General features: G+C 32.7%; 2 protein-coding genes across 2 annotated transcripts in view; one reads left to right on the plus strand and one right to left on the minus strand.

Annotated features, from left to right (window-relative positions):
- LOC119832005 (probable beta-hexosaminidase fdl) overlaps nucleotides 1–19,376 on the plus strand; it is a 72,508-nt gene that overhangs the window by 29,124 nt on the left and 24,008 nt on the right. The window contains exon 2 of the mRNA XM_038355584.1: nucleotides 3,032–3,084. The gene's annotated coding sequence lies outside the window, so the exon portion shown is untranslated. The remainder of the gene's footprint in view (nucleotides 1–3,031; nucleotides 3,085–19,376) is intronic.
- Nucleotides 1,286–19,376, minus strand: part of LOC119832006 — a 24,785-nt gene continuing 6,694 nt past the window's right edge. Inside the window, exons 2-4 of the mRNA XM_038355585.1 lie at nucleotides 18,967–19,123; nucleotides 1,898–1,972; nucleotides 1,286–1,542 (exon numbers count right to left, since the gene is read on the minus strand). Of these exons, the coding sequence (XP_038211513.1) occupies nucleotides 1,444–1,542; nucleotides 1,898–1,972; nucleotides 18,967–19,123 (331 nt within the window). The 3' untranslated portion in view covers nucleotides 1,286–1,443. The remainder of the gene's footprint in view (nucleotides 1,543–1,897; nucleotides 1,973–18,966; nucleotides 19,124–19,376) is intronic.

Raw genomic sequence — 19,376 nt, forward strand, 5'->3', positions numbered from 1 at the left:
TTATCGTATAGTACATAGTTATTTTATGTATAGCTATACTCCTTGCTGGGGTCCACACGGACCGCACCTATGAGAAATATTCGCTATTTTACCTATAATGTGCGTATTTTTTTCTATAAGGGTTTATATACAATTTGTCTCAGATTATGGTTATATAATGAACTGGCTATAACCCGCGGCGACACTTGGGCACTATCTATCTATCTCTGTACCAAATTTCATATGGATACGATAAGCTTTTCCCTAGTTAGATCTAGCTCTTACAAAGGCATTTAGTATCTGCGAGTGAAAACGCGTTGTATCGTATACAATATCATACACATGAGGATGAGGTTATAAATATCATATATTAATGATATATTTCAAGAAAGTATTTAGGATTCGTATAACCCTAATGATATTTAGATATAAATATCAAGAAAAGGAATGTGAAGAGATCTGTTCTTTTGCATTTTTAAGAGAACACGTGCGATGATGCATACAACAAGTGGAAAATGCATAAAGAATTTGTTTATATTAAACAAATCAAAGGTACAGCGGCAATCGTGGCGTATAAACTTTGACCGATACGACAAATACCGTTGAAATCATATTAAAATACATCCAATCTGATTAACTAACAATTATTCAGCCGCATATCGACAGCGTACAACGCAACTATAAGCTTTCCCATTACATAAAACAATTAAACCGATGTAGCATTAAACATGATACATCCAGTGGAAAATTAGTTCCATGCTGATTTTGAATATATAATGATCGGTCGGTTATTGGGAAATTCAAAATGTATGTATATAGGTATGTATAAAAGCAGGCCGTGTTAGTAACGCTATTTGTAACTCAAGAACGGCTCAACCGATTTGGATGAAATTTGGTACAGAGGTACCCAAGAAACTACGTAGAATAGTATATTTTCATCCTTGAAATCCTCAGGGAACGTTAACTGTTCGAGGAATACGGGTATGTCGATATACTGCTTTGACTACGCGGACGTAACCGCAGGCGGAAGCTAGTTCAAAAAAAAACTTATTCGTTATGCAAGTAAAAAGCGATACAAAGATAATGTGTTATTGAACATTTATCAAAATAATACACAAAACGCGATAAACAACAAAATACGTAAAACGAATTAATTGCACGTGCCTTATAATCCTTTGATATTAAAACATTATTTAATCACTGTTATCGCCCGTATTCAATACCTACTTACACGTTTATGGCACACGTAGAAGGAGTATTATTACTAATTATTATTAATAATAGAGAAATTATATCGTGTAATTTATTAGTCTGCTCTTCTATCTATCAGATGCCCTGGATGTTCATTTATAAGCTATAAGTGTTCACCATGGAGTTTTGAATCTGAAAAATCTGTCTACGTCCGTGGTGTACACCATTTCTTCATTATCAATAGCTTAACATTACACACAGTAAAGCAACTTATTATAACTTAGTGTCTTTCAGCAGAACGGCCGCTTCGTACGACGGCAAGCCGCTGTCTCCCCGCCCTTTGTGACAGCGGCACCCTTCTGTCATTACCTCCTGTAATTAATATAAATAATTTAATAGGCACGTAATGCTGTTTTATGTGGGCAAAGGTTAATTGTCTTTAATTAGCTAAGCCGTGCTCGCCCTGGTTTGAAATAAACAAATATATATGTTAATATATTATTTATAGCAAAGCCTCGTAGTCATGGTAAACATTTGAAACATTTGTTGAGTAAGTTAAGTTGTCGGTTCAATGGTTTTTGCGTGAAAGAGCAACAAACACACACACGTCCTTACTAACTTCCGCATTTATATTATTAGTAGGATTAGTAGGAATAGTAGGATTTCGTTACAACACGACAAACTTTTTAATATATGACAGATATACAATAAATACTATGAAAATTACCTGCAATGTAATGACGTCTTTTTGTGATGAATCCGCCACTGCTATGTCGTACGCCGGTGGAGGTCCCGCCAGTTCCTCTTGATGTCCCTGGGAAATTACATTTTAGATTAAAATTTGTAATGAAGATAAATAACTCATGAGCATAGAACAGATAAAAGAGGTTAGAAAGAAAATTGCTGTTAATTTGTATTAGAACCAGTGTCGCCGATTTTTTCACAATTTAACTTCATAACACTCGCATATTTGTCACTTGCAATTGAATTGCAATGAGAGCACTATAATGCGCTATCGCTCGCTTAGTACAAGACGGTGCCTTTACATTGCACGCAATGTATGTTTCTCAATATATTTGTCATTGGACTGTTTTTGTCAACGTACCGGTTAAAATAATTTAAGAAAACGCACAAGACTCTACTATTGTGTATTGATTGTTTGTGTTTGTAATGAAGCGTAATTTATACATTTCATGCAATAGTTTTAAAATATTAATTACGTAGAGGAATGTGTTATGTGTATATCTTAAAAGTTAACATATATGCCATGATCTACATCAACGAATATGAGTGGTTACGCAATGTTTTAACAGCTTAAATATCATACCCACCTGAAATTAACTAAGGATTGATAAAACAACCCTCATAATATTATCTCGAATAACAAGTTATCTACAATACCCGCTCTGAAAATAATGAGCATCGCCTCTCATGTTTAATTGAATTAGACGATTCCAAATTAGTGCTCTTGAAAAGTATAAATAACGACAAGTTTAATTATGGTTAGGTTATATGTAACTTCTATTTTACGATTTTGCTATTATTTTTTAAGTAGATTTTATTTTTTTGGATTTATTTTTATATACACTTCTTTACTCGGTGAATATGCAGCTTTGTAAGGGTGAAAGGATTTTTGAAATCGATCCAGCAGTTTCTACTGTGGAAACATTTTTCCTCTTTATATTGTCAGTATAGATTATGAATATGATAGTTACGATTTTTATTTATTTTAATTTTTTTCCTCATATTTTATATGTCCCGTGGTCTCGGGCACACTGAGACATTAATCATCTGATTGAACGAACTGAATTACTATATAACATATGAAATACTATATAACATTTGTTTGTTTTACTTTCAGATGCTCAAACTCACAAACCGCCACCGTCGCTACTGTTAATCGACTCTGTCATGGTGAGTGAATGAAGGAGTTGTAACGTTCATATTATGGGACATGATTAATATTACTAGATATTTTCTACGTACTCATGTCTTTAGTGTTTTATCTAGTTCTTTATGTATACAATTTTATGTGTTTTTTTTACAAGGTCAAAAACTCGTAGATTATTGAAAATATAGTTGAAAAAGCACACTTTAATGAAAAAATAACCCACCAGATTTGTTTTAATCACGGCGATCCTAATCAGGATAATAATATAAACTCATGAAATTATTAGACTGTCACCGTTCCTTGATAAGTTTACCAAGTTTGAGTTAAATCTGTCCGTTTAAAGTGGCTGAAAATCGAATCTAAAGAAGTCGGTACGAGGTCACGGACATGTGTGTTAAGAAGTGTCTATAGTCGAATAGAAATGACGAATCTACTAAAACCGGCCTGCATCATGCACATCGATTTTCAACCGATTTCAAAAAGAGAAGGAATCATTCAAATGTATTATTTTTGTTTGTTGTCTTATAGCTTTTACTGGGCGAACCGAATTTTATTATAGTTTTTCTATTTGAAAGCTGGTGCCGCCCATAATACCACCATTTAAGTTTTGATCTAAAAATGTGTCTAAAAATGTTCCGATAATGTGGTTTCGGTTTCTTTTTAATAATTATTTTATTAACCATTCACTGATAAATTTATACATAAGACAGAGATTTAAGTACGGAAAGCGATGAGAAAGTTAAGAAGTAAACAATCGTAAGAGTATTATGAAATTAAACACATTGCAACAATTACCATTGTATCATCGCACAATGAGACATTATGACCGTATAAAAACAATCGTCATGTAAAGGTCGAGTATTACGGTTCTATTGTCAAATTTTGCATGTGTGTGAACTATAATTTTGAATTAATTCTAATACGATTCTTTCCCCTCGCCTATGAATCACTGCACAACGAAGGTGTTTACAAAAACAATAATATATATTATAGAAGTTAAATCAAGAGTTCAAGAAATTGCTAAATGCATATTTGAATAGATACTGTACACGCATATCGCAAATACACTGGAAAAATCTTCACATATCAGTAACGAGATAATCGCTCGAAATAATTCAAAGTTAAATGACACGTAATTGATGAATCATTTAAAATTTAAATTAACCCAGTTACCCAGATACCGACATGGGCGCAGCAGTGTGCCTGTAAAGTGTACCCGTAATTCGACAAAGGGCTTTATAACATAATAACGTACTATATTCTTGTGTTTTTTTTCACGCGAGAATTATACATTTAAAAAAGAAATTAAAAACTTGTTAACAGATTTTAAACTTGATTTATTCAATACCAGCTGCGCCCCGCGGTTTGACCAGCGCAAGTCAATATCCCGTAGAAGTATCGAGATAAAAAGTTGCCTTTATGTTATTCGAGGAGTCCAGCTGTCTACGTGCCAAATTTCATTGCAATCGGTTCAGTACTTTTTGCGTGAAAGAGCAACAAACACACACACATTCTTACAAATTTTCGCATTTATAAAATTAGTAGGAAGTAGGATGTTATATATAGCCCGACGTATCAATGGAACACTTTGCGGATATCTAGCATGGGCGTCACGAAAAATCTGCGCTATGTGAACGAAAGGGCTATTTGGGCGAAAGTTTAGTTTAGACTTTGTATGTCTAGCTCTTCTTCGCGCCTAATCCAGTGAATCGATTTGGGTGAAATTTGGTACAGATGTAGTCTGAAACTCGAAAATGGACATAAGATGGTTTTTGTTCCGGAAATCCTAAACTTTAACCTTTATAATACGACGCTATTAGGAGAAAAATGTGTGTAAATTTACATTTTTCTTTTTTTATATATATTATCTATATTTTAATATTGTCTGTGAAGTTATGACAATATCGCACTTTGACACAAATTTTGCAGAAAAAAACATACAGAAGACGTAGTATATAATAGAGAACAAACTGATAATGTGACTACTTAATGAAGACTCGTTTCTCTTAGCACATATAGATACAACTGCATGTATAATCTATTTGGTATGAGTATGTATGGTGAAAGGAAAGGGGATCGAAGTCGATATGCACTTAACCACAAAGCAAGTGGCATTGCAACTTTCGAAGACATTCGAGCTCACGTAAGAAACGCATCTCTACACATGTCTCTGTAGGGTACGAGGTTTTATTAAAAGGTAACATTTTACACGTATCATATTATAGAATATCGCTTAGTGACTGTTCAAATCATAAATTGCAAACTGTTTAATTGTAGTTTTTATTGCATTAAAATGCGAAATTTTTAAGTGATAGAAAAAACATCACAAAATCTTTTTTTTTTTTTTATGTTCGCCTGATGGTAAGCGATCACCACCGCCCATGAACATTCGCAAAGGTAGTGCCTCTACGAATGTGCTGCCCGCTTTTATGGGATAAGGGAAAAGGAAAGGATCAAAGTCTGGAAAGAAGGACTGGACTGGGACGGGTGAGGAAAAGGAAATGGGCCTCTAGTTCTAGTTTTTGTTTGATCTAGTTTTTGACTCAGAAGATGAACAGTCTATGTCATTTGTTATAATACAATGCCATCTATTGGAATTTATAAATTTCAATGTGATACAAATGCTCATCGAACCTCCTCTGGATCCTTCCATTAAAATAAGATGTTATACTGCGGTTAAAAGCAGCCTAATACTCTAGTCTCAAAACTGCCTCCAAACACAAATATTATACGATAAAAAAACACGATCATTTACTGAAAATCATCACGTACGTATTCTTATAAAATAAAATACATAAAGCAGCTCCGTTGCGACATGAAACAATGACCAACAACCAACACACACTTTCACATTTAATAATATGAATAAGGATTGCTATTGAAATTAAATAAACAAAACTTTCAAGTATCGCGGTATAATACAAAACAGCTAAATGATTTTAACCAGAGTTATTTTTTTTTTCGTCTGCCACATCGCTTGTATTGAATCAATTGATGTTACGTAATTTAAAGACTTATTTATATTGCTTTATATATAACTGAGAAATGAAAATTGCGGCAGTATATTTTAATTTAAAAACAACCGCCGTTTTTATTATAAGTTAAGGACGCTACCACTCAGTACTCTGGATATAAATAGAAGTATTTCGCTGAATACTTTTAATTATACGTAACGCTATTGCAATTGAATATGTCTAAATTTGCATTAATAAATGTTTCTTGAATAAAATCATACATGCCATTTATTTAATTTCACACTGAGCTATTTTTGTACGGGATATAATCGCGTACGTCGCTCGAAAAAGGTTTTTCAAATATTATAGATAAATTGAGAGCGTGTAGATTCAGGATCGACTTGCTAATCTCGCTAAAGCAATTACGAGTAATGCGATTTTTATCAAGGCTCCCCGGGGCGATCCGGGAGTGCAAATTATTTTTGTTAACCGGGGAATTCGCTCCGGAGCCGCTTATGAAATCGTAATGAGCAATATCGATGTGTAAAGTATACGCTTATCGTATACGCTTCGGGGATTGTTAATTGGTATATAATGTGTGCATAATTTTTAGATTTTTTTTAGGTAAAGAGAAGTTTTTTTTTTTAATTGATTAATGTTTGAACTAACACACGTCGTACACAGAACTATAAAATACTATGAGCGTATAAGCCTAATTGTTAGGTATTATAAATTATATGCTTTTATGAGAAAATAAGGAAATATATCTTCTTTGAAAACAGAGGCAACTGTTTATACACAACCAGCTTTAGACTTGAGAATTTTTATTTTATATCTATAATCTAACTATATTGTGATTCTTAATAACAGCTTTATTTAATACAATATGACCGATAAGGAACATTTAATCGATAATTTGATAAAAATAATTCAATTAGGCCAGTGCCGATAATTTTTGACGACAATAAGATATGATAGAATGAAGAAAAATGGAAAAGGACGACATAGCAAAAATTTAAGGAAAAATAATTTACGAGCGGCCTGAGGTATGGGAAGTGGGAGGTGGCAAGGTAAGTGGTCTTAAATGTAAAAAACAGTGTTTTGTTGTAGTTTTGACAGAAATAGAAAATAAACTTGAAGTAACCGAGTTCGGCTAGCGTGTTTTTTTTATTATCGTATAAAAACAAAAATAGTTTTAGGGTGCGTCGGTGGAAACTTACTTGATTTAAAATATTTATATTTTCACTTTATATTGATTTAATATCGAATAAACTCCCTTACTGTAAATCGAAATTTCAAAATAGATATTTATTTTTTGTTTTTGTTAAAAAAAAATACACTAGACGTTAGCAAGGAATAAAGAGAAAAGATATTATAATACAATAAGATACAAACAAACTTGTATGTCTTAATATTAAATCTAAATATATATACAAGGCATACGATGCATCTATACACGTCATATGGTGCGGCACGTGTATACCTTTTCCCGGCGAAATGTCGCAACGTAATCAGCATCGGATTTCAAAACGATGGCTTTCACTCTAATAATCAAAGTCGTACATTCGTTCCCCTTCATTAAAAATGTACACTCTACAGCAGGACGAAGATGGCAAAGCTTCAAACAAGTTTACTGGAGTAATTTAGCTGTTAACTTAAACAATCTAACGCTTAAGCCAACCTGCCTGACTTGGACACCGTTAATCCCTTTAGCTTTAGCTAAGTTTAGTATCTTAATGCTGAGAATGGATGCTAATGAAATATATACCTAGATTTATAAGATACATCTCGCTGTGCAGTTAAGTTAAATAATAATATTAATATAACTTATTTATTCAAGTAACCAAGACTCATTTTAGTTACAATTAATTCTTAAAAACCATGTAGCCATGTAAATGAAAGAACAGAAAGAAAAATGTTAACGTAATTTTTATAATGATCTCGATGTCTTAAAGGACATATTTTTTATGTTAGAGCGGACTACCACTATCCACCGCCTTGTTATAACGGATCACCAGCACCCATGAACATTTGCTAATGTGCCCCACACGTTTAAAAGGGGGCAAAGCGTTACAAATAACGTATTAAGTCACTAGTTTTTATAATATTAGTACGGATAAATGTTTATAAAAATTAAAAAATATAATATAATTAGTCATAAGGCGGGAACATGAATTTAAAAAAAATTAAATTCATCAAAGGCTGCGCTTCCATTGATACATACAGTATAGTAGTAATTGAAATAGTTTCATATCGGTTTTGATGGTTGTTATTTATCTCAATAAAAGACATGTCATATCCCTTTAAGCACATAAAAACCTAAAGATTACAAGAATTTCGACTGTTCAAGTTTGATTATGGGTAGCCGTGTAAGGTCTGGCGTCGCTACGGATCCGATTAAAATGTCTCCTCAAGTAAATGTTTTTTCTATTTATTAAATTTATTCGCTAAAGAACTACAAATTTTTCGTAGTCTTCGAAAATGTATAAGGCATTTAAATTGAATTATTGATATCCGTTTCATACTAGTTCCTTCTGAAATAGACATATAACACGTTATATAACTACAAATAATAAAAACACAACGGAGCTAAAATATTTTTTAATCATCAAGTATTTTTAATCTTCAGAAAAATGTTTTATATAAGATTGCGAACTGGATATCAATCCATGCAGTGCTTTTTGTATTACTTCCATTGACACTCACCTTCGATATTAAAATATAACGTCTCCTTACTTTTGTAGAAATAGAGAATCGAATCTTTATGTGAAACTCACGTGTGTGACCAAGCAAATAATACAAGGCAAATTATATTTTGGTACAAAAACCGACCGCTAGTTTCATTCCAATCGACCTTACGCCTCTCCAAATGTTCATGGGTGGTGGTAGCGCTTTCCTTCAGGCAACCCACCAGCTCCATTGCCGACGGTGTCATAAAAGAAATTCCGCTTGTCTATACCAATAAATTTATTAGAATGTCTGTTTGAAATACAAAAAAACACAACTTTTGACTAAATGCATCGCTGAGTATGCATGGTAAATATACCAAAATAAAATATTTTACAATTTTTATGCGGGGAAGCCGCGGGACGCAGCAAGATATTTTTCTCACTATAAAAAATGTCTTTAGTCTTAAATCTTTTAATATTAAGACAGGGCAGGTGATGTTAGTTATCGAAGAGTAACCACGTTGTTAATAACGCTTTAAATGAATATACCTTACATTAGTTAAGTGTAAAGTTCCGACGGAGTACGATTGTCAAAACGTTACAAAGTTTCTAATTGCATTACGAAAATATGTGTCGAAACACTCAAGTTAGCAAAGTTGCAAACTTTAAACTTGGTGTTATTACAAATTATACGCGTATGAGTATGCAATGCAAGAAAACATGTTGTTTGTTACACGATTTTCTCATGGTACAGTGAATTGTGCAAAAAATTATTTAGTTATCCAGTTTTAATTAACGATATAAACTCATTGTTCGCGGATAATTCTTGGGTACGTCACAAAATAAAATATGTTACAGTTTTAGTAAAATGTCCCGTTATTGACATAGAGTGTAGAACATTCTTCATAGTTCTGTTAACTTGGAAAACAGTAAGATGTTTTTCTATTTAAAGCGCCGAATCGAAATTGGGAAAAATGGATAGTCCGAAAATAGAGCAGATACGAGACGGGTAATAGAAATGAACTCTGCGCGCGAAAGTAACTTCGGTACAGCCATGGAGCTATTTCGGTATTTATTTTTGTCGTCATTCTGTGTCATTTATTCAATCTTCCCAAATTGAGAAGACTGGACGGAATTTGCTTTTGTCGTTTTTTTATGAATTGAAACATTATTGACGTCTTGAAGGACATAAATGCCGACTTCCTTCATGCATATCGTTACTAAAACAGTTATAATTAAACTGTGAAATTTGTTACTAATTAATAATGAATAAAGCGTTAACTGTTTACTGTAAATATAGGCACAAAAATAAGAGCACACAATTTATTACCTCGCATTAGTTTTATTATTAATATCATGCATAAGGCAAGATCGTTAGCGACCCAGTTAACCAGTAGGTATGTTATTATTTTATAATCTCAGCATCTTAAATTATTTGGAACAAACGCAGAGCGTAAAACACAGATAACAATGTTTACCTCAGGAAACGACCATTAAACGTTATTAGCCGTCGATTAGGAGGGTTTGCAACGAAGGGGAACTATAGGTATATCGTTGTGCGTCATTGCAAACAATCTGTCCCCCACGCGGCATTTCGCTGTCCAAATTAATTGATTGACTATTTTTAACGACTTTGATCAATTAATTTAGGCATGTAAGCTGATGTTGTTACGATACGAATATTTATTTCGGCAATGAGTGAATTGAATTCAGCGTTAAGGTAATAATAATTTCATAAATAATTGATTAGGTTAACTGTGACTTCAACGAACTAATACAGAAGGGTTATAAATATGACTCGCGTTATGTAATTTTTGTAAAGGCCAGTTAACCTCAATTTTAAGTATCTAATAAACTATACAACAGATTTACTAGTACTGTGTATGTTTCAATATTGAAAATCGGATAAAGCTCGATAATATCTGATCTACTCTGGCTATCGGAACTTACCCTTACTTCCTTATTCGAGCATGTAAAGCGTATCCGTCAGAGCGAAACCAATTACCCTGAACGCGGTTTTTATTTCGACCAACATCGTTAATTCCGCTGACATTCAACCATGGCTCTTCACACTTCTATACCCCTGGTATTTCGTTTTGCAATTAAACAAGAAAAATCTTTAGAGACGAGCATTTTAAGCAAAAATATAAATTAAATTCGAATCTGAAACTAAACAAAATTACGACTCAAGGAAATTTTAATTAGTAATGTTTAACCTTGCCACATCTTTGCTGTAATATTTAATTACTATTTTTTTAACTTTAATTACGAAGTGACTAAGAATATTTATGATATTCTTCTATTATAGATGTACATTACACATGCTTTATGCGGCCATGACTTTGCGTCTATTCGCCGAATTCCCTCATCCATCTTTGAATATTTAATTCCCATTAATCCTCTCAAACAAGACATAAATTCCCAGATCATTTAACAGAGCGCACGTGTCGTTAGTGTAGGACAGGGTAATGTACCGTGAATGCAGGCTGCATCTCACGAGCTCTCGAACAGGAACATTGTTCGTCTAAACTTGCGTCCGGAATTTCTATCCCTCTCTCGAAGGTTCTAGAATTTTGAGTCGTCCTTCCGTCTAGTGTCATTGGAAGTTGCGGTTGCAAGAATTAGCATTTTGTGCGGTTGAGCTTAGACCAATCTAAGTTCAACGTGCGAAGTTTAAAGTGTTAAAATAGTGTACAACTTGGGTTTATTGTGTTTCGTACAAATATATACCTGTGATTAACTATAATTCCAAATTTGGTTTGACCTGAAAAACCGTATCAAAACGTATAAATAGTATTACTATTTGCACAATACGTTTTGATCGAGTTCTTCTGTCACAATTAAATAAAACATTAATTACAAATGCTTGAATCTTTTAATTTTATTAAGCAATATTATACTTATTTAATACCGTATATTCATCTAGAGTATCCCACATTGAATAATTATCATAGTTGAAAGCCTTTATAATAGCTTATATTCCCGCTTGCGTCCCACTTTTTGAAAAGTATTACTTTGGAAAGCTTTATTAACTGCCAAGCGAGTGAATACTTTCATTGTATTTCGAAAATAAAGCGAACTATGAGTATTGAATTTCACATAAACAAAAGAATCAATTTTAGTAAGTAAAACGTGAAATCGAACACGTGAAAACAATCGGTCTTTATGAAAAGTCCGTGCTGGAAGTGATGCTATCTTGTTTGACCTTTTTATGTGTTTCAGCTTACTCGCGCATACATTTCCGATTTGATTATTCCTTAGATATAATTGTGTGCATTTCAATAATTACCTTTTACACATAATAAATTTCTATCCTTTAGAAACTAAAGATACTACATCGACCTCAACACGTCAGGTAACAACCATTATTTAATTATTTAACTTTTTTTTTTAATTTCTTAGTTCATAACTATCACTAATGTATTTTTTATTTTTAAATTTCCATTCGACCTTTAATATGTTATCTGATCTTTAACGTGTTATAGCGAAATAAATTGCATTATAGATAGAAATCTGTGTGCGAAGCTCTCAAAGTCACATGGCGATAGGCAATAAGTTTAAAGTTCAAGAGATAGGGCACTTAAAAATGTCAGATTTACACGTGCTAAATATATCTGAAGGCTTCGAGATCGTTCGCCTAGATTCCAATCCGCCCACGTGTCATTTCGCTCATTACAAATGTGTTCGATATTGTCTAGTGACATTTAAAATTCGATACTCTATGATGGATGTCCGTGGATTTGTTAACATTATTGATTGTTGACGTGACGTTATTATGAACCTTTTTATAAGTGTTAATATTTAAAAAAGTCATCTTGTGTCAGTGTTAAACTTTGTCCCGTTTGTTCCCGTTCCCGGGGGTTTTCGCAAATTTGAACTTGTCCCTTCTCGGGTCAAACTAGCTTTATGTAAAATTTCATCCAAATAGGTTCAAAAGTTAGGCGTGAAAAAGAAACAGACAGAGCTACAAGTTACTTTCGCATTTATAATTTTAGGATGTAGGCATTATATATGATTTTTTTTATAAAAAATTATTTCGGAAACATTTATATTTCAAATCTTAATAATTGCTATATTTAATGAATCAAGCAAAATATTTAAAATTCATCTAAAAGCTTGTATCTATTAAAAACGTATTAATGGTATATAACAAAAAAATTAAAGACTCCTAATTAGATTCTCACCAAGCCTGCACCCTCGAAAATTGTGTCCAGTGCTCCTTAAGTCGGTAAAAGGATTAATTCACGTACAAAGGATTGAATTTACATACTTTAACATTTACCACAAAGAATTCATGCAACGCTTTTGTTTAATTCGATGTGAATACTGATTTGGAATTCGTCTTCTATGTTAATGGTCTTATATATATAATTATGATCTTAAATGATGATTCTTTATCAGTTAATATAACTGCTTTTTCAGAAATTGGATAGAATTTTAGAATTGAAACGTATACATGTGTCCAATTTCTAAGTGTAAGTATCCTTCTAGAAATAGAGTATTTTGCGATGTATTCTTATTATAGGAAAATATTAATAGGTATATAATTTAAGGTTAAAACTGGCTATAAATTGTTGTCTAACTAATTGAAACACAATTGTAAAACGGAGGTGAAACCGTATTTTTTAGTGAATTTAATTTCTTCTTACTTATTAAACTTTTTAAACTAATTATCAAAAATCAGTTTACACCTACCATTGAAACATTTGGACACATAAATAAATATTCGAAATAAAGAATTGAATTGATGGAACAAATAGAAAACATCGAAGTGGGTTGGTAAGAGGGAAATTTTATCTTGCCACGCTCGTCACAGTTCGCGGAGGCAATTTCCTTCATAAGGCTGAAGGTAAACGAGTATTGGTAATTTTTCACCACAGATTATAAACGGATGCACACACACATAGATGAAAGTTTATTCACGTTTATACGCGCTTTTGTTCTTTCTACGAATAAACATTTACGAGTAGATGAAGAAGGTTCTGAAAAAGAACGAGGTTGAGAACTTTTTGAAAATATGAACGAACTAGGTTCTCAATTCGACTCTATTTTATGCGTTTGTTTTTTAGTACTCCGTAGGCTTTCTTTTCTATTTGATTGGGAATTTTTGAAGGAAATAATTATTGTATTAAATGTAAGCTTTATAATGCTGATGTATTTATAAATTTCTCATATATCAAAAATACAGTATATTACATAATGTATATTTTGTATTTAAACAATAAATAAAATTGTAGAATAATTATTTATCATAAAGTATCTTTAATGGGGTTGCTCAAATACCTTATTAGAATCCGTAACAAAGTTTATTTGGGCTCATCGTCCATTAATTACCTATTTTTTAATCCTATAGAATGTCTCGGAAAAGCAGTATTTATATAATGAATATTAATAAGGCATTTAGACCATAAGTCAAGATTGATGTCGATCAACTTGGACAAAATGGAACAAAATGGAATCGTGAGTTATACTCTGTACTACCCTCTATAAAGTTTAGAATAATTATGGCAACTGTCCCTTTCAATATCTATAGAATAAATGTATAACGTTCGATATTTAAATCCATTCGAATGTTGAATGTTAAAAAAAAATTGTACATACCTAGTGTAACATGTTTTTAAAGTTATAAAAACGTTACAAACACTCCAGAATGGTAATACGGATGTCAGGTAATTGCCTGACTCGTATAGGCAACGATCGAGATAGTTTGTTTATGCTTTAGAGTAAAAGAGCGCGGCTTGTGAACAGTTGTTGTTCTTTTAAAATACAATAAATTGTATAATCTGTCTATCTCTTTCATCCTTTTCAAAATTAAATTCAGTATATTCCAAACACACGCGCATGAAACCCAACACATTTCAAGATAACTTCTGGCAGATGTACCTGCATTGGACCCGTAATAAGGGTCTGCCAGTTTGTTCTACTATCTGACACTGGCCTGACTATAACACTGTCACACAAATTACCTCGTAAAAACCTGCCTGGGAAGTGCTTTTATTATTACACGTAGACATATCTTTAGAGGTTTCCGCTATTTGAAGGGATCATTCTATGATTGATATAAATTTAACGTCACAAAATTTAAGTACATATACGTAATAATGAAGTGAGAAGGTACAGGTACTTATATTAGTGTATCTTGTGTTGTTTTGTAGAGAATAGTACACATTGTATTCCTCCAATTTTAAATATAATCAACATTGAAAAATTAAAGTCACAATTTCAAAAGACATTATTTCTACAAAACAAGGTCACCGATGTTCCTGACAAATGATAACAATTTCCTATCAAATACAAAATGAACTACGTCAATCGATTGAAAAACCACGGTATTATCAAATAACAACACCAAAAAAATACAATCGAATTGAGAAACTCCATTCGTTTTTCGTAACGATACTTGAAAATAATAAGTTAACTACTTAATACTATTATTTAATTTTTTATTTTTAAATAAAATGGACTCACTCCACGTACCTATATCAAGGTTTCGTTGTAGGTCAAGAAAACACTATCATATATGAATAACTATTACGTTTGACATAAATTTAGCAAAGCAATCAAAATAAAACACGAAACCTCATAAAACGTCTGTTTTAAAATGCATTGCATTACAGTAAATACGAAGCAAGTTTTCCAGGAAAAGTTAACGCAGTTTCTCAAAGTTTAATGTGGTTAACCATACTATCAAAAACATCACACTATCTTATGCATTCCAGCGGTAATTTTCAATTGACATTGACTTATTACGGAGTCACTATACACATTATATATGGTATACAATTTCTACTCCCTGTAATACATACATACAGTTATAAAACACTAGCAGTCCGCCCCGGCTACACCTGTGGTACATAAATGTATGTATAGGATCACCTACACATGCAACGGTGAAAGAATCTCGATTTAAAGAGTCAGTATTTCCTGAGATTAACTTTTTAAACAACTTTAATAAATTTTTTATTATTATTACGTAGAGTATATATTAGAGAATTGAAGGTCATAATATAGATACTGTGTACCTCAATTTTATCATTACACATGTTCCCTCACTTTTTAATACAACTCTATCATCATGTAGTATGCACCTACAATGCCCCATTCAGGCCGCGTTGACGCGTGCGGCGGCGGCACAATCCCAAGGCGGAAACTGCGGTAACCGCGTTACAGCGGTGACGTTATTCCGTAAATACTCGGAAGAAGGGAAACTCAATTAAGTGGAAGAATATCAAATTGTGCAAAACTGTTTTGCTGGGAGGTGCAGACTAGATAGGCATATTTGTATTGAAGCGATGTCAGGATGTTACGATTAAATTATAGTGAATAAGAAATATAAAATGAACCTAGTATTTTGCTGTGTTTGATTTTACGCGAGTATTGTACATTTAGAAATTAACGACGTTTTAACGGATTTTAAACGCGATTTATTCATGATATTATTTAACCCGACGTTTCGAGCACTTTACAGCGAGCGTGGTCACGAAGAGACTAATATAATATATTACATGTCTTGAAGGTCATACAAAAAGAAATGAAATGAACCTGCCTACCGAACATATTTATAAATGTTTTATATTGTGAAATATTGTTATGAGGATTGAGGTAAATAATGCCCATTAAGATTTATAATTAGTACATAATGTTTGTTAAGTTACACCACACAAATCTTTCATTATACAATGCTTATAGTTGTGTGGAAGATATCGCTATTTAGCTATAAGACCGCCTATTAAATTGCTTTCGTGTGTGTTTTTGTTTTTAGTATGTTCGCCGTTTCTGGTCTTGTGAGTGCAATAAAGTATAAATATTGTTATAATTATTAAATACCCACCAGAAAGTCGGCCAGTTAGTACATATATATTAGCTTCGCAGTTCTATATTGATACTAATTGTAGCTTAAACCGCATAACGAATGCCGTTTGAATATCATCATAAAAACGGTTCAAAATTGCCTAGTAAAATGGAACAAAATGGAATCGCTAATAGCGGAAAAAGTTTCAGCCTATCCAAATTTGCTTTCAATTAGCCATTCCGAAGCTAAAACAGTGGCAAATTTGCGATTAGCGAAGTGTAATGACGTTTCTAATTAATTACGCAAACTCAATCAAAACGGAAACAATCGGAATACTAAACTGAGTTAGATCAAATGCAGTAAAGTGGTGCGATGATGCGCTTTGTGGTATTTACATGTTTGTATGGAAATTGCTTTCTATTATAATAAATTCATGTTTTCACACTGGGCTTACTGTTATTTTGAAAGTGAAGTCTCATTTGCGAGTGAACGCATTCTAATTGTACTGCATGTTTTATTAGTCAACTGCATTGCATTTAACTCGGTTGACAGCCATTGTTACTTCTTGTCGAGGTGCGTGATGTGTCATTTTTATGGTAAATTGTTGTGACTATTTGTATGCAATTTAAATTTTAATTCACCACTTTTCGCAGCTACCCTACCAAAAACATAATGTAATAGTCATGTAATAGGACATGAAAAAAAAAACAAAAAATGGGCAAAAAATATCTCACGGATTATCAAAACGTTAAGTATTCTCTTTGTTTTTTTTTTTAGATTTTATACGAAAAATGAATAGTTTGTTATTTAATGAAACGCTTTAATCGCTCAAAACTAGACGTACCCCGATTGTGCTACGGAATCAGGGTTCATCGAACTCTGACTCGCAGTACCAAAGGATATAAAATATTGCTTCAGTATAATTAACTTGCATTTTTTAACTGAACACGCAAGTACCACTTGCAATTGGAGTCTCTTAAAATCGGTCAAATGGCAAATTTCAGGGCATTCGCTGTGTTTTAAGGGGACTTGACGCTAGTTGACAACTCCCGTTTATAGTGGTTAAATGGCTAAAATTAAATAAAATGTGTTCGAACGCTGTTTAGCTGTTTATTCAAAAATTTACAATGTTTTATTTCTCCATTTCCTCCGTTCAGAACGACTTTAATTCACTGATAATTTTTTACTGATATTTTACAGTTCAACGGAGCCATTTCACGTTTAATGAATTTAACAAACGTAATTACTCGCATTGTACGCTTTTTGTTATTAGGATGAGAATAAAAATTCAAATTAATTGAAAATTTCGCAGTCTTCTTGAATTCATTCATTCTAAAATAATACAAATAAATAGTCGTAAGACCTGAAGAGGTGTAGTAATTGAATTTTATATATTATCTTTTTAAAAGTATTGCTTCGAAACGAAATATTCGTATTAACATCCCCGTGAGTATATGCAATGATTCGCTTCATTAAACCGTAGTCTTCAGTTTGTAAATATACTTGTATAAAATACAAACATTACTATTACATTCATTTAAAACGATCAAAAGACACTACAATTGAACGTGTTCAAGAATTATTATTCTTCATTGTGTTAAAAGCTAAAACGTTTTCCCACAATAATTGTGGGCGAAAACCCAAGTGTTCAGTTTAAATACTCTAGCACCTTTGACACTCCACTACACAACAAAGCCTTTGCCGTAATGAATACCGACTCCATGTCTTTTTAGTTTCTTTGCTGAGTTTTCCATTGAAAATTACAACGCACGTTTACTCGTATATCGCTTTTTTTTAATATTCGTGTAATTAAAGTGTTTGCTCTGTTTTTAATACGGTGGTAGTATAGTTTTTTTTTATATATACCACTACCAGCAAAAGAGCAGGTTGGGTAGTTGGGTGAACAGCGAAATGGCATGACCAATGTTTTATAAAAGTTATTAGATAGATAAGATCTTAGAAAGTAAAAAATGATGTCTTAGTTTAATTTCTAGTTATATAGCTTGCTTTATAAATGAGAAATTTTGAAAGAATAGAGAAAATTTGATCACGAGGCGGGATGTCTTAGTTTTCAAAATGAATTGTAGCCTGAATTTTAACACATTTTTTATCCATGGTTAGTATAAAACATGAATTAGCCCCTTTGACTAACGCTGACGGCTGATGAAGTGTATTGAAGGCTTAACTAATAAAGTGCCTTTCAAGTGAAGTCAGAACTATCAGTAACTTATGAACGAGTATCGATTTAACATGAACAAGACGGATGGTTTATAGTTTGTTAGTTGCCTATGAATTGATCATTTTATTGATTGTTTTATTAAAATTTAGCTTCGAGATTTAATCTATTTTTCTACACACCTTATGTTATTTGTGGTTTGTATTAAACGTTTGTTATATTTAAATGTGCCCCCTTCTAATTAGTAATGTCGAATGGAACGATATTTAATCATAACGTACATAGAGACTGCGTAAAACGACTTTGTCTTATACTATTAACAATAAAGCGAGACTCACCGGAGTCAGTCTGGCGTCAGCGCTGACGGTATAGACGCCGCGGCACTCGGACATCTCCTCCGGCTTGTCGGAGGACGCGGGCCGCCGGCAGCACGCCGCGCACACCGCCACCAGCACGCCGCATAGCGTGGCACTGTGGACAATTGGTTGTGTCTATAGACATAGACACTACGAATGATATATTTTTGCCATGTCAGAGTTATAATTATCACAAGGATTTACAAGGTCAATATCTATATTCAATATCAAACACTAGAAAACTCTTGAAAACTAGCAATTATTTAGGTACATTTTACATTTTAAAAATAAACATATTACCTAGTCTTGCCATAAATATTGTAATAAAGAAAAAAGAAAATTGTTAACTGCAAATAACATTTATTACT

This window comes from Zerene cesonia, chromosome 14 (genome assembly GCF_012273895.1).
Source record: "Zerene cesonia ecotype Mississippi chromosome 14, Zerene_cesonia_1.1, whole genome shotgun sequence".
NCBI classification, from domain to species: domain Eukaryota; kingdom Metazoa; phylum Arthropoda; class Insecta; order Lepidoptera; family Pieridae; genus Zerene; species Zerene cesonia.